This window comes from Pagrus pagrus (assembly GCF_965226575.1).
Source record: "Pagrus pagrus genome assembly, chromosome: 11".
In the NCBI taxonomy this organism is placed as follows: domain Eukaryota; kingdom Metazoa; phylum Chordata; class Actinopteri; order Spariformes; family Sparidae; genus Pagrus; species Pagrus pagrus.
Genome location: NC_140195.1, coordinates 4,609,668 through 4,625,888, shown reverse-complemented (window position 1 = coordinate 4,625,888; position 16,221 = coordinate 4,609,668). Strand labels below are relative to the sequence as shown.

At 45.8% G+C, this 16,221-nt stretch overlaps 1 protein-coding gene across 3 annotated transcripts in view; it reads right to left on the bottom strand.

Moving 5' to 3' along the window:
• plxna2 (plexin A2) overlaps positions 1-16,221 on the bottom strand; it is a 183,286-nt gene that overhangs the window by 64,912 nt on the left and 102,153 nt on the right. For all 3 annotated transcript variants that reach the window (XM_084365510.1, XM_084365511.1, XM_084365512.1), the window contains exons 6-10: positions 9,799-9,922; positions 6,636-6,789; positions 3,762-3,858; positions 1,757-1,871; positions 568-768 (exon numbers count right to left, since the gene is read on the bottom strand). In XM_084365510.1, the coding sequence (XP_084221636.1) occupies positions 568-768; positions 1,757-1,871; positions 3,762-3,858; positions 6,636-6,789; positions 9,799-9,922 (691 nt within the window). The remainder of the gene's footprint in view (positions 1-567; positions 769-1,756; positions 1,872-3,761; positions 3,859-6,635; positions 6,790-9,798; positions 9,923-16,221) is intronic.

Genomic DNA, 16,221 nt, shown 5'->3' with positions numbered 1-16,221 from the left:
AGGATTCCTTACGGATGCTGCATAATGTCCTTCCAAAGTTACCCCGGAGTTACATCATCTCGTCATCAGAGAGCTGACAAAGTGGGAAGCAACAAGAAATGGGACAGCTGAGCAGAAGCTTGAACTTCCCTTCTGGCCTTTGGAGATGATGTCCTTAACTGCCTCCTCTGCCCTTAATTCCAGCCTGACTTTCATTGTGCAAGTGTGTGTATTTGTGCATGTGTGTGTGTGTGTGTGTATGTGAGAGCAGAAGAAGAGAGAGAAGAGAGTTTAATGTGTATGTCTGTGGCTCTTCTGGGAATATACTGCACAAGTCAGTGCGTGCTTGACTGGAGGGCAGAGCCATGCTGTATCCTTCTCCGGTGTAATTACCTAGGCTGCATCTACTATGTCTCCACTGACTAAATGACACACATATGTACACAACACAGACACACACACACACACTATGGCAGTGTGGTATGGCACACAGAAATATAGCTTATGTAATCACCAGTATGTCAAATAAATAATAACAATCACTCAAACAAATCACGCATCATCCAGGCAGAGCGTCATGCGACCTACCGAGCTGTTCTGGCACTGCACGCTGGAGCTGTTGAAGCGGAGGGCCGTCACTCGGTGGCTGACCCCCTGGATGTGGAGGACGCACTCGTAGCCTCGCTGGCCAGACTGAGGCTGGGGCAGGTTCCTGGCCTTCAGGGTGATGGGCTTCACCTCACCTGCTGGGATCAGAATCTCCTCAGAGCGCACCAGCTGGGGACAGTCCTGGAGAAAAACAAACAAGGAGGGCAGGGAGCACACGTCAGCGCCAACAAAGAGACAAACAAAAAAACGGTGCTTTTCTTAGTGTTGTTTAGGTCACTGGCAAGACGAGAGGCAGGAACAGAAGACGTACGAGTGCAAGGAAGAATGTATTATCTTAAGAATTTTGAAAGTGACTCCAATGACCTTGGAGAGCTGCGAGTGTTCAACAACTCATTATCAAGGCTGGAATTGTGAAACTGCTCATTTGGCAAAGAGACTGACTGAATAAGAGCGCCGCGGTTCGCAGTATAGTACAAGGCAGCACATTCGAGGAGAGCTCTGTTAGAAATGTAACGGGAAAGCAACATTTGCACCAGAAGAAGCAGCATCACACGCTGAACCTTTAGTCTTGGTAGGAATTTGGGTATGGCTTCCAAGTATGTATGAATTAAAATACTGCAGGAGTGACCATGTGAATTGAAACACAACACCCAAAGGAGCAGTAGCCACGCTTTGTTAACCTTTGGTACAAATACATGAGTTTAGAGGAGTAAAAAAACATATACTGCAGCAAATAACCAAACACTGTCCGTGTGCATGGCCAGAGAGATGCGAAAACCAACATACACCGAGGCACAGTTCGAGCTGCTTGTATCTCCTGCACATGATTGATTGGGTCAAAGTGATCCCGTGTCATTGTTAAGACATGCGAAGCTCAATAACTCCATAGATAATAGAGTGTTAATTGCTACTGCAGAGAACAAGAGCCCTGAGTGAGAAACGCCAATTCGGAAATAGAAGAGCTTAGACGGCTGTCTTTCTGAAGACATGCCCCGAGGCTGACACAGAGCTGGAACACAGAGCAGGATGCAGGCAGGGAGGAAACAGAGAGGGGGAACGTGGAGGAGAGAGGAAGAGAGAGAGCGAGAGAGAGAGAGAGGTAGAAAAGAGAGATGAAGTAGTGTTTATAGCAAGCTTGCGTGTTTGTGCATGTGTGTGTTCCACCAACCTCAGAGGCGTTGACTCGTCCCTCCTGGAAGGAACAGCTGGAGGGGTCATGGGTACACAAGTTGCGGTACTTGCACCAGTGGCAGCGGAAGGCACTGTTCACGCAAGACAGACACCTGCATGGACACACACACACACACACACACACACACACACACACACACACACAGGGAGGGAGAGAGAGAGTCAGGAAAAAGGCAGCGCAGTCAAGGAGAGGCAGCGAGTTTGCCAAAGTGGGGGAAGTGCCACAGAGGAAATGAGTTCAGATCCCAAGTGGGCACCTGCTGTTGTTGTGCCCTTGTGGTTGGCACAGTACCTAATAGCTGCTGGGCCAAGTTCTCCCTGCATATATTTTCCACGGCCATATATTAATGCCGCATGTCATGTGTGAACGCCGGGCAGCATATTAGCCCTCCTAACCAGAATCAGATGGAGAAAGGAGAGACAGGGAGCGAGAAAGTGGAGGAACGTTGAGTAATGAGGACAAATAAGACATTGGCGCAGCTTGATCCTGCAATTACCATTAGCCCTGCATTGTTGGAGTGTGGCTGTAATTACCAGCTGTTAGGTGAGTGTCTGAGTGTGAGAAATTTTGTATGTACAATATGTTCTGTGTGCACGGTTGTCACTATAGGGTGCATGCGGAAATGCCAGTGGCATTCAGATCCTTTATTTGGGTAAAAGCATAAAAAAAAATACTGCAAAAATACTTCAAATGACCTCCGAATTCTACTTCGGTAGAGCACTTGAGTACATGTACCTTCAGACACTGTGTACTGGTTAAATGGATGAATGAATGGAAAGATGAGCCAGAGCAAGGATGGGCGAAGTGAAAGCCTGAGGCAACAAGTCATGATACTCTGTGTGTTTCCATAGCAAAGACAGCACACACTTTTAATTAATTGTGATGACATTTTACTACACTATGTATTCACGGCCAGTTGTTACAGAGAGCATATTGTAGTCGCTGCTTGGCTCTCCCTCTCCCTCTCTCTCTCTCTCTCTCTCTCTGAAATAAGGTTGAGTTATGCACACTTGCTTATTGTGAAATATTCATCAGCGCAAAAGCATGGGAGGGATCTCTGGCAGGCACACTAATTCAGAAGAATAGGGCCGATTCACCTTCTGGCAAATAGAGTGTACAGTATGTGTGTGTAAAGAGGGAGAGGGGGAGAGAGAGAGAGAGAGAGAGAGCGTATGCCCTTTTCAAGTGTGTTCATCTTTCTTTGTGTGTTTGAGCGTGTGTGGCCGCGCACGCGAGTATGTTTGTCATCGCCGATTAACTGAGCTGATGCGAGAGCTGGTAATTGCTTTCTGTGCTACTCAGACAGCAAGAGAGCCGTATGAAGTTATAGGCCAGTGCGTGTGAAAAGAGATGCAGAATAACGTCGCCTGCATTAATCTGGCGAAGCGACAGTGGCTACAGCATTTTGTTTTAATGTCAAGGGGATGTTGAAAGGATAATATGACACGTTACAATTCCTGCACCCCTGCTCGCGTCACCGCTGTGATATTCTGCTCTCCATCCATTCGCGATACCCCCCAACCCCAGCGTGGCCCTTGGATCTAGCACAAACAGAATCAGCCACACTGGAGTGAAGCGAGCAATTGCAAAAGGCACCCGCCGACACCGAGATCTCCAATCCGGGGATTCATTTCAACATCACTCAATCAGGGACAGACACGGCATGAAAACAGGCATGAAATCCCCACTGAAGACCTGTTAGGCAGAGAGCTGCGTGTTTTGTGCAGCAGCGTGTCTGAGAAGAAGGCTTCATTAGCAAAACAGCAGAGAAACTTCCTGTTACGGAGCTCGGGGAGCAGCCAGCGGTCAGATTACATTAGTCTTTACAGGGGATATTTTTAGGGGACTGGGGCCGGCTAGGGTTGAGGACAAATTGTAACTAATTCCCAAAGCATTGATCCGGTGGTTTTGTGCAGCAGGTCCGGGGCATTGTGTTTAGTAAATGAAAAGCGGATGAATGGAGTCCGAGAGAGATACTCACAGCTGGTGGACGCTGCAGTTGTAAAACTTGACCTCTGTGCTGATAAGCATCTGACTGGTTTCCTTAGAATTGAGCCTCAGCTCGACACCGGACCAGTCTGAAAGAAAAGAGACAAACGATTAATATTAATGGTACAATTCCTCAGCACCCCACCATGAACAGCTTATTTTTTCTGACATGATAATTATTTATTAATCAGCCAGTGGAGTTTTTGTTGCATGCATTTAGCTTCGGGACTCACAAACAGACATTTCCTTGTACAGTGTTGTATTGCATAATGATTATTCAATTCATCTTTTCATGCATGGTAAAAGGTGCTTTATGTAAGAATCGGCCAACTGTTCAAGTCATTATTCGGGGCAGCGTATTACCAGAACATCTGAGTGTCTTTCTTTCTTTATTTCATCTAACAGCCAACTTAGCAAACATATTAACACTGTCAGTAACGTTAAACAATAAGCGACCCTTACAAGCTATCGCTACACTGCCAACGTTAACATTAACCTCTGTTTATCTACCAGTTTAGAATAAATGTTGCGAGTTTAGCATCAAACTCCTTCCAAAAGCCAAGAGCTAGCTACAGCAGTGGAAAGGAACGCTAATGTTAACTCTCGTTTTGTGTGTCAGCGCTACGTCTTAATCATCTCAGACTGGACACTACGGTGACTCACTTTCGTCTCTTGAGGTACAAAGTGGTCTTACGAGACAAGACTACAGGCTAGCTGGTTAGCACGCTTACTTCTGATGCTACCTCTGTGTCAACACTCTTATTTCTTCTACATTCTGGTGATCATTTCAGTTAACTTTTGACGTGCAGTCCCTTTTTTCTTTGCATTACCTTGGATTAGCTGCAAACAGCACACGTCATTAAATATTATGCTAATTAGTTCGAGGTTGCGAGCAGGTGATGTTGGCAGACAAGTGAACAGGATATCTAAAAAGGTAGCAGTTCTTGCTTGCAAATAAATAAATGCTTAATAATCTGCAAATTTCATCCACATGCAGACATTTAATCTGATCACATTTTGTTTTCCTGCATCTTACTGAACAGAGTTTTGGCTGTGTTTCTGTTCTCCATCCAAAAACAAAAATCAGCCTCTTATCTCTTCCCACGAGAATACAGACTCCATAAATATGTGTGTGTGTGTGTGTGTGTGTGTGTGTGTGTTTGTATATGTGTGCAGCAGCCTGAATTTCAGATGACATTCAGTGTGTAGGAGGCTTGAATGACCCTCCGTGCCCCGTTCTCTCCACAGCACCTGTTGGGAATCAGGCTCTGTTTCACGCAAGTCTGTACAGCAGGCAGGCACGGCTCATAACTGACTTCTACCACTGCATGTTTGTCTCACAGGATCTGGCAAACAAAGTGCTACAGAGTTCCTGTCCACACAAAACATCCTCTAGGATTTTTTCCCTCAGCTCAGAGGAGTGCCAGCTATTTTCTCTATTTTCATGCTCAACATCAGTCCGGTGTCCTCACAGTTTTTTTCCCCTAATCTCTCCGTCCTCTCCTCTCCTCAGGTCATGGCCACTGCAAAATCGATGTTGATGTGCAACAGATAGAAAGGCTTGCTGGGGGGACAGGAGATGGAGGAGGATAGCGGGCGAGGTCAGGAGGAAGAGGCCTCGGGGGGAATGAATGTGGAGCAAAAACGGAGGTATAAACAGCTGAGGAGAGGCCACAGACGAGGAGGGAGGAGCGGGGAAGGTGGTCAAAATGGGGGAGGATTTGAAAGAGAGGAATGGTGGGATGGATGAGTAGCTAGATGGATGGAGGAAGGGCTTTCAGGGGGGGGATTGGCTGACATTTACCTAGGGGAGAACATTCATATTAGTGCCTGATGCACCACGCCCCATGGGAGCTCTGGGCAAACAGGGCTGTCATTTACTCACAGGGAGGAGGGCGACCAAACCCCCAAAACACACAGTCATTTCCACACACTGCACATGATATATTATTCAGGGTGTTTGGTTTTGTAACCCTGCAGCCATCTTGGCTTGCAAACAACAGGTATTTATTGTCAAACAACAGGTGTTAGTATTCATAATGATAAACAGTATATGTTTGCAAATATAGAAATGCCAGATCCGCTGTGGTATATTTATGGAAGTCTGCTGGAGGAATGCTGGAAAGGTCACGAGATTTCTATGAATAGTATATTAGAGGTGATTAGCATATCTTCACTCCGAGACCTTAAGATTGTCTGAGGCAGTGTTTATCCTCCACAATATGCTCGACCCCAGATTTTGCGAGATGAGGTCAAAATGGCTGATTGGGCCGTCTGTCCTTCATGAATTATAATTATTATTTACATGCCTGCTCTTTGTGTTTTTATCAGGTATCACTCAGAAGCACACAGCAGACCGGCTCCGTCTGCCTTGACACTAATCCACCACATCACCTTCACTTCACTTCAACTTAATCGTCCCGAGGCTGATTGAACCCGCGTGTTCGACCATCGCCCATTAGCGGCATCTGAGGGTAATAATATGGTGAGCTGCAGCTCAACCACAGGCCAGGGCACCTCGGTCTGATCCTCCATCAGCTCTAATGGGGCCGGGTCTTGTGTGTAGCACACTTCACAGCCAGACAACAGATCCCGGATCAGCGGGAGCTTGTTATGTAGACGGCGCCTGCTTAAACTGGGAGCGTTGAATCAATAAAGATGTTTCAGAGTGTGCATGTGCACAGATGAACAGTTAGATCATTGCAGCAAGAGAGGGGCCAATGGGAATCCTACAAAGGCTGTGTTTGGAAGTGAAGGGTTTTCATCTAGTCGCCATGATCAGATCAGTGTACTGTGGGCTGCAAAGGAAAATCAGTTTTTGGAAGCAAACCACTCGTTAGTTTATGTGCAATGGACGGTGATCTACCTTGGTCGGTGGGGATGAGGGGGACATCCTTGGCAGCGGGAGACACACAGAGTATCTGGTTGCCGTTGACCTGTCCCTCCACCTCCGTCAGGTTGCCAAAGGAGCAGGTGATGCCCACAGAAAGGTCTGGAACGTGGCTCACCTTCACCAGCAGCTGTACAAAAGGTGACGCACATGACAACAAGGTTAATATGATGCTCAGATTTGTTTGAGGCCACAGTTTGGGGCCAAACACATATACAATGACACAACAGGCTGCGTGTGATGCCTCAACTATGTTACATCAACAAGGAAAAAAGTCTGATTGCACATCCTTAACAGCATTGGTGCTTGCATCTTTGGTAACAGATGAGATAGAAGTGTCTTGATATGAGTGTCTTGAATGCAGCAGTGTAATGAGCTCCACACACTGCTGCTGGCAGAGCCGCCCCTCCACTTTGCCAAGAACCGATGCTGTGTCTTAAAATTGTTATCAACACCATAATAAGGAGAATACGGCTGTGTTTAGATCTTAATCTTCTATTTTAGTGGAGGAGACGTGGTTCCAGAAGTAGAGACAGACTGAGCTGCACAGAGAAAAAATAGGAAAAAAATGGCTACTTGCACACTCTATTTCTGTTTCCTCTCTCTCTCCGTCCCTTACAAGGACACATGGATACAAGAAATACAAGCAGAAATACCCCCAAAACACACACACACACACACACACACACACACACACACACACATGCCACACACATGCAGATGCACATAGAGGCGTTTGAAGTCGTTCTCTGGAGAGCGGTGACACCGGGGCTGGAGCATTCAGCTGCTCTGCCTATAAATAAATGTATTTTGCGCACAGGGTGTGTGATCTGGCTCTCCAGCCAAGAGAGGCAGCCTGGATAATTATCACCATGGCATTTCACAGCCTTGTTCCATTAGCTGTTATTTTTGGGCCATACCGTTTGAAGTTTCTCTTTGTTTTATCTGCCTCTCACTAAACACCGCGGGGCTACTGGGACAGGCAAGGCAGCTGAGCAGCTTAACTGTAGGCCTTTCAAGAGATGCTGACTTGTCTCAGTAGCTGACTACACTGCCTCCCTCGTTAGCTGGCTTACGCTGGTACCCATTGAGAGGATGGATGATTTCTTTTTGTTTTGTTTCGGTTTTTTTTGAGCTGCTGAGGACCTCTCGTCTTCCCCTGTTTTACTTTCACCGTGTTTGTGTTGCCGCACTCTGAGGTGTGTCAGAGAGATCCTTGATTACAGCAATCACAGCAATCAATGTCTTTTGTTCGATGTAGAATTCCCTGAGTAACCTCTCACAATAATTAGCTCTCATCGCTCCGTCAAGACACACATATGCGGATAAACACTCACAATTCGTTCACGCAAACACACACAAGGCTGCCACAGAGAGTCAGCTCGTCTCAGAGTGTTAAGCCTTTGCTCTTCTTGTTCTCCTGTCCTCCCTGATGATGCCGGTGGTGAGTGTTTTTTTTTTGCATTTTGGCAGCAATGACCAGCCTAATTGGTAGCAGAGTATTAATAAAGGTAATTTGATGGTTTTTCTCCGTGTCTCTATCGCTGCTGGTGCCCACGTGAAGAAGCTGTGTTGTCATGGAGATAGCTGCCTGCCCCTGTGGATGTTGGGATTGGGTTTTTTGTGGATGGGTTTGGTGGGGTGACCTTGTTGCCGCGGTGTCCGACACGGGAACAAGCAACGCCGCTAACATGCCGTCCGATAAGCTGCTGTTTGTAAACTGGACAACAGGTTGAGGTCTACCGAGGGCAAGTTTGTGGATGAGATATCACGCGATGCAGGGCGAGTCACTGCCAGAGCTACTGGCACATTTTGCAGAGTTTTTGTGATGTTTAACCAGTTAGAGTCAACGGTCATCCTTCCAAAAATACAGGGAAAAGAAACATGTGCCTGCGCTGACTATCGAGCCAGTGCATTGATGCTGAATCCGAAAGAGTTCTGGAGAAGTCTGCTGTAGTTGTGCCTGTCATCAACCCACTGCTGGCACGGCATTATCAGAACAGCTCTCAAGTGTGACTGGAACCTCACACTTCATATTCAATTACCAAGGGGTGTTATCAACAGGCAAAAACCTAAAATGCCTTTGGACACATCGGATAAGCCGACGACCCATCAGAGCAACGGATTGTGTGATGTCTTGCTTGCTTTATTCTCTGCTCAGAAACAGAATTTGGTGGAACGCTACGGTGAAATATGTGAAAATCTGGAATGGTTTTGATCGGCCCGACAAGCGCCAAGTCAGACGGGAATCTGTGTGAACAGGACGGGAGCCAGACACATCTGCCAGGGCAAGTGAAACATGAGCTTGCATCTGTCCAGTAGCAAAGAGCTTCATAGCTCTTGGTTTGTAGGACCAAATTTCCCAAAAAAGTTACATGTGAGACATCGTTGTGAGCAGTTTGAACTGTAAGCATATTTCACAAAAGTATGCCATGTTAAAGCAGACAGAAGTGTGCCAACACTTCTACTGAAAGGTCACAAAGCACCACTGAACAGCAACTCAGCTAAGAACTGCCGTGAACGTTAGACCTCCTCTTGTAACACTCAAAAAATGTACATACATCATCCAAAAGAACTGGCCAAACCTATGCAAATCAATCTGGATAGATAGGAAAATGTGTTTTGGAAGAAATAACCCTTTGACAGCTTTGGTATTTTAAGACCTAATGTGTGTGTCCACGAGTGTACATGTGCAGCATTCGCCAGATCTTGGACAGGCAGAGTGTTTGACTGATGCTCCATCCGCATGTTTTTTTTTTTTTGCTCAGTCCATGTGGAAATGCTGCACCGTACTCAGCTGCACTCGGACAACTTTAACACCTACACACCCGCCCACACAAACATGTCTTGGCACACATATTGATTGCTCTGTACCAAGTGAGCATATGCACGCTGAAACGCCCACGCAGAGCTCTTATGAACCTTCCCATCTAATGTTTATGCATCAACCACAATCAAGACTAGGCAAACTGCTATGTGGGATCATTTCAAATCTCCTGCCTCTGTACGTGGGTAGGAAATATGTAAATGGGCGGTAATTTTTCATTGTAATGTGTGCAAGTAGCGGTGAGATTGCCTGCGTTCGGCACTTTGTGTACGTACGTGTACTGTAGGTAGGAATGCGTGTGTGTAAACTTACAGGTACGCTGGGCTCGGACACCGCGATGCTGTCTGGGTACACGTTGGCCTTCACACACTGGTTGAGAGAGGCGGCGAAACGGTACGGCTCATCCGCACGCTCACACCGGTTCCTCTGAGAACAGCTGAAGAGAGACAAAGAGAAAGAGAAAGGGGTTACTGATATTTCTTTCTTCAACAGGAACAGAAATAAAAAAGGAATCAGAGCCGCTGCCAAACTTATAACGGGAAGGAAAAATGAAAAGCAGCGATAAGGTAGGAAAACAATCAAACCAGAAGTGATAGAAATGAATACTCATGTTACAATAAATGCCGCACTGTAAACACTCTGTGACAGTTTAAGTTGGTGGTAAGAAAGACGAATTGGCGTTGTTGTGACAGAAATTTAAACCCTGTCCAACAACAGAGAGAAGGGGAGGAAAAGATGAGGATTAAACATCTAACAGAAAACAATAGTGCCTCCCCGAGCTCACTTTTCTCTACAGAATATATGACAGGAATGACTACCTGCAGTATGTTTTACATGACTGGTCATATTAATGACCTCTACCTCAGCTGGAAAGTGTACATACACATTATCAGCCAATATATCACAGATATGTCGATATTAACATAAATGTTTTGTCCAATTTGTGTCACCACGTCAAACATTTGCATATATGTATGCCTTGTTTGAATTAATTTAATCACAGCTGCTCTGTTTCTTTTAGCAGCGCTGACTCAGGCTTGCATGAGCTGACGTATCAGAGCAGACTGGATATTCTGGAGGGGGGGGGGGCTGCAGCAACGGACAGTGTGGAAAAAGTGATGCGTTTTTTGAGCATTAAAGCATGTTAACCTATTCTAGCTGTAACCCAAAATACAATTATGAACCTGGAAATTAGCACAATACTTAAAAAATTCTGTGTCTACAAGAAAATCAGTAATATGTTGATATAACATTTTTTTACACCCTAATATCAGCATTGGCATCAGGCCAAAAATATCAGAATGGGTCAGGCTCTGAACTGATCCACCACCTTTGTCTTGCGGCATCTGGATTGGCCACTAACTGCAGTACCATAAGAATTTACACCAGACGCTTTGGGTTTCTTCCCCTTTCCCTCTGTCATTTCTGTGCCGTCTACATTAGTCACGCAGATTTATTTGTTTAGCGGTGATTACCAGACTGTTTTATTCTTGTTTTTGCAAAACATATGGCATGCTGAAGACATAATTTGAGACAATTTTGCTGTTTTATTCGACTGCTTTCAAAGTTACCAAAATAAAAAAGTCACTCTCGTAAAAAAAATGTGCAATTTATGACACTCCAGGCATCAATAACAGCTGGCTTCGAGGACATGTAGCTCTAAAACGTCTTACAAAGTAGTACATGAATTCCCAATAAAGAAACCAGAAACAAGTGGTGTCACCAGCAGGGGAACCACTGCCTCCGGTGGGTAATTTAATACACCATACTGACAGAAAAAAACCCCCACAGCACTGAGCACTACACAAATTATATCCTTCAATCACTGCATAACTTTGGACGTATAACTAGTGCAAATTACACTGCGTTCACTCATAAGAGATCTTAATGGTCAGACCTTGTATCAAGTACCACACGACACCCCCACAATCCGCCACATCCCTCATTAAAACTCAGCCGCCTCCTCCTTCTTATTAAAAGTGTGTGTTCCCTCCAGCCCATTACACCAAAGGCTCTCTATCCTCATCCAACCCAGCAGTCTGTCTGGCTAACTGGATGTCTGGTCACAGCAGCTCTAATTGGACTCCGACGGGTCAGACGCTGTCCATGGTGCTGATGTGCCACTACAAGCCCCGTCCATTTCTCCCCTAGCTGCTGACTGTGAGTGTGTGTGATGTGTGTGTGTGTGGCAGTGTGTGTGTGTGTGTGGCAGGGTGTGTTAGGGCCCCGTATCATGCTTCTTAACCACATACTCTCACCCATCCTGACTCTAAGCTACATCTTCATCCACACCCTCTGTGTAATTATGTTGTCAGAAGTTCAAGCCATTTCCAGCAGACTCACATGAACAGACACAAGCACTCCAAGGTTCACACACACACACACACACACACACACACACACACACACACACACACACACACACACACACACAGACACACACACACACACATGCACACAAACACTCATATGCACAGTAGTCCCTAGGGATTTTAGAGAGCAGGAAAGTGTAGAATTAGCGTAGTAGTGTGAATCTCCCACTGGGAAAAGGAGGCTACTGTGACAGGATTCAACTTTTTTTTTTTCCAAAATGATTACCTGGTTTCCCCCCATCACGACTTTGGAAAAACTCGACGTCATTTCTGAATTCCTAATGTGACATTTTCATTGTTGGTCCTGATATGAATTCCCCTGTCTCTTCATTTTACACATTTGACTCCATTTCGGCTGCAATTTTGCCACATCTTTCCTCTCTCTCCCTCTCTCTCTCTCTCTCGTCTCCGTCCGTGTCTCTCCCTTTTGTCTCACCCTTTCACAAACTGAAATTAGTGCACCTTTCTTAGGCAAAGGTGTTATTCCGTCTGCAATTTGGCGCTTCTTTTACATTCACAATGGCAGCAGAAAATTACACTTTATGCGCTTTCAGGTGTGGGCTGCGGCTCAATGTTTTATGCATGTCCCCGAGCTGTGCGCGTACGGATGCAAAAAAAAAAAGGAAAAAAACCTGGACGGTCATTAACTCACAAAAAGCCCTGGATTGATTTTCCACACTGTTATTTCTTTTTTTTTTTTTTTTTAAATAAAATTCATTTCGGTTGGGGTGAAGTAAGATGAGAGCGCAGCAAGGGGGTGGAGGATGGCTGCTGTTGCCATGGTTTCAGGAGATGGCCATTATCTCTGTGTAGTTAGAAGCTGACCCCTTGCCTCTCTCATTAGCTGAAGTGCATGCCACTGAGTGTTGACTAGAATTCTGCCTTCCTCATATTCCTCCCTCCTGACCCTCCTCCCCTTGTCCTCCTGTCTGGCCCTGGCCTGTCACTCAGCAGTCTTTCGCGGATGCTTTGTGTGCCATCACATGCATTCTTGGGCTACCATGAAGAAATAGGTTTTAAAAGAAGCGATACGCACATGGAATGTCTTTGTACGTGAGTGCTCCGTGTATATGCACGGATTAATATCAGTGAGCAGCTCGTGGCTATTTTTCCCTCCGGCGGATGTTGCAGGCAGTCGGCCTGGGTGTTAAACTCTCTAAGCCCTGTCCATGGTGCTGAAGTTGCAGCTTGCGCTTCCTTCATTACTCCTCCTCTCTGGCATCTACAACTCCACTGCAGGGTATGAATGCAGTTAGTGGCATCAGTCATGTAAGGTGAAAGAGAAAACAACAAAAAAAACGCACATGAAAAGCAAAGGCGAGCATATCGTTTCTTTTTCCTGTGGCAGTGTGCGTGGGCTGCACTGTTGGAGTTGAAGCTGCGTTGAAAATGAAGCCTTGACACAATATATATAATCTAATCCAGTAACCTATATCTAATGTACGTGTGCGTTATTTGCAGTGTTGTGTTGCTGCGGATGTGTTTTTTTTTTTACAGCTCGGGAGTGTGAGGGTAACAGAGGCCAGACCACAGGGTCCGTTCCACCAATGCCTGCTTCTTATTCTGTTGCCCTAGACAGGCAATTACGCTGTCGTCTCTGCTGTGCCGAGCTTTGATAGACACCGAGACGTATGGACACACACAACCAGTCCACACGTACACACTAAAACACACAGACACATCCCCCCCAGTAAGGGACCACAGCCACGGAGAATTAATGTACACACTCCACATGAGCGTGCACGGTCACACATATGCATAATAACATACAGTTCTTCGCACTAAATCCTTCACACGCTCATGCACACCTTTACATACACACTCACACATCCTGGCCTTGACAGCAGAGCAGGAGAGGCAGGCGACAGGCAAAGATGTCTGTTCCTCTATCCCTCCTCCCCTTCCCTTACCACATCTAAGGACTTCAGTGAAAGTGTGAAGCCCTGTCTGATTGCAGCTCTGGCTGTGAGTGCCGTGTTTAAAAACAGGAGGAGAGAACAGAGGGGGAGCCATTTTAAAATCACCTTCCCTCCCTCACTAGAGAGAGACCACAAAACGGCAGACGGGAAAGGAAAACGAGAGGAGAGCAGGGATGCTTTGGTGGCGAAAAGGAGCAGGGTGGGAAGATGCAGGTACGGAGAGGTCGAAGTGGATGTATATTGAATATTTGATGGCGCTTAACAAAGCTTTACTAGTCGTAAGTGGTGGTCCATTATGTTAGAGAATCACTGGCATGATTTGATTTGGTTGAATGGAGGCCCAGCCTGGGGACCCTGCATTTCAACAGAAAGACATGATAATGAAGACATGCTAATGTAAACATGTATGAAGACTGACTGCACTGGGACTCTGGCTCCCCCAACATGAAAAGAGGAATCATTAGGTGAGCACTGATGTGCAGGGCTGAGCTGTGCTGGGCTCCACACACACAGACACACACACACACACACACACACACACACACACACAAACACACTTCCTCATCCTTTCAGTGTTTTATCCTCACACTGAGTGATTCAGGGCATTTGTTTCTTTCTGCTGCATCCCTAAAGTGTGACAATATCCATTTAAATGCAGACCACAGGAGGTATGAAAGGAAGTAAAGAAGGGATAAAAAAGAGAAGAAAAAAAGGCAGGGTTTTCAATTTCAAACCACCACAGAGATGGTAAATTTCCCTGCCTCAGGTTGCTGTGTGGGCTCGGGCCGACATGTGAGGGCGCAGTTTGAAACTCAAAGTTCACGTCGGGGCTCAAACCAACCGCTGCAACCTCATAGTGTGTCTCCCGTGGCGGCTGATAATATCACTGCAGGCGAGCGCCAACAGGACACCGAGCGCAGTGTGGCCACAACCCGTTTTCACGGTTCTTCTCATCTTCTCACAAATCGAGAAGCTATTGTAGTGTAAAACAATCTCACAGCGGCCACATACAGTATATGGTTTATGCAATCCTAAGTGTGTCCCCGTCTCCGTTTAAGATATTGAGTGAGCGTAAGGAAACAAGGAGAAAGAGAGGGGAGATAAAGAGAGAGAAAAGAGATTTACAAAGAGACCACTGCTCAGTGCTCTGCATCAAGCCATAGCTTTGCTTGAGTGGGCTGAGCAAAGAGAAAGAGAGAAAAATGGAACAAAAGGCAGAGGGAGCAGTGCAGGGATGGAAGCATGTCAAGAAGAAAATAAGTGAGCGAGCAGCAGTTACAGACACACCGTGTTTGTAGGATCATTAACTGTGTTATATGTAGTCTGCACATACTGTACATACTGGTGCAATATTTCAGCAATCATGTAGTCAACCTGTACTAGCTCTGTGTGCTAGGAGGAATCAATGGAAATATTGATAGACCTGCATGTAAGTGATCGATATCTCATTAGGCACAATTGGGAAGATGGATGCAGCTTCCCTCTGACTGCTAACTGTGGCTGTAGCTGATGAGTCGGCCATTAGACACACAGTCTGACATCCGCAATGGGCTGAAGCAGCCATTTTCAACGCTAAACTAATTGTTGATGCCATTGGTAAATTAGTGGAGATTTTATGGTTGGTGTTCCGGAGCGCCGTGATAAACAAGCAGCATAAACAACGAGTCTAAAGAAAGCAGTTGTAGTATTAAAAAAAGGGATGTAGCATCGGATTTTGAATTTTTGGAGACAAGGTAAAAAAGTAGAACAATTGCATCGACTCTTAAATTCCTTCTTTGTGTCTCTTAAAGGTTTAACATGTAAGATATGGGCAGATTTCGAAGGTAGCTCCAAATATATAGGGGGTAGAAATCCCCCAGACAGAATGCAAACTGCTGCCTATGATATCTTTGGCTGTAGCTAGCCGTTAGCATTATAGCTCAATGGCCCTAATAGCTGTCTAGCATCTGCCTGGAATGCAACTTCTTGCTCCAGGACTGTGGCCGGAAAACAGCCTCCAAGATTGGTACAGTAAAGGTCAGTTTGACGACAGGGAATAAAGTATGGAGGCGATTTACATATCAGGACTGTAACTCCGGGGATGACAAGAGATGCCAGGTGAGGACTTGTTTAACATAGCTGAAACTATGGGTGCAATCAGACTACCACCTCTTGAGGTACAAAGTGGTATTACAAGACAGGACGGGCCTGGGCTGGCTGGTTAGCATGCTTACGTCACTGAACATCTCTGCATCACAATGCATAGTCGTCTTTATTAAATGTCAACTCCATTTTTTTTTACATTCTGGCCAAATCAGAGACATTGCACGTTTAAATTGCAAAATAAAAACTACATTGCAAAAGAACTGGCCAGGTCCCAAACCCAGACTCCCTCCTGTTGACAAATGGACCTAAACAATGTGCTCTAACCAGGACATTGAACACATCATTTGACAGCATTTAAG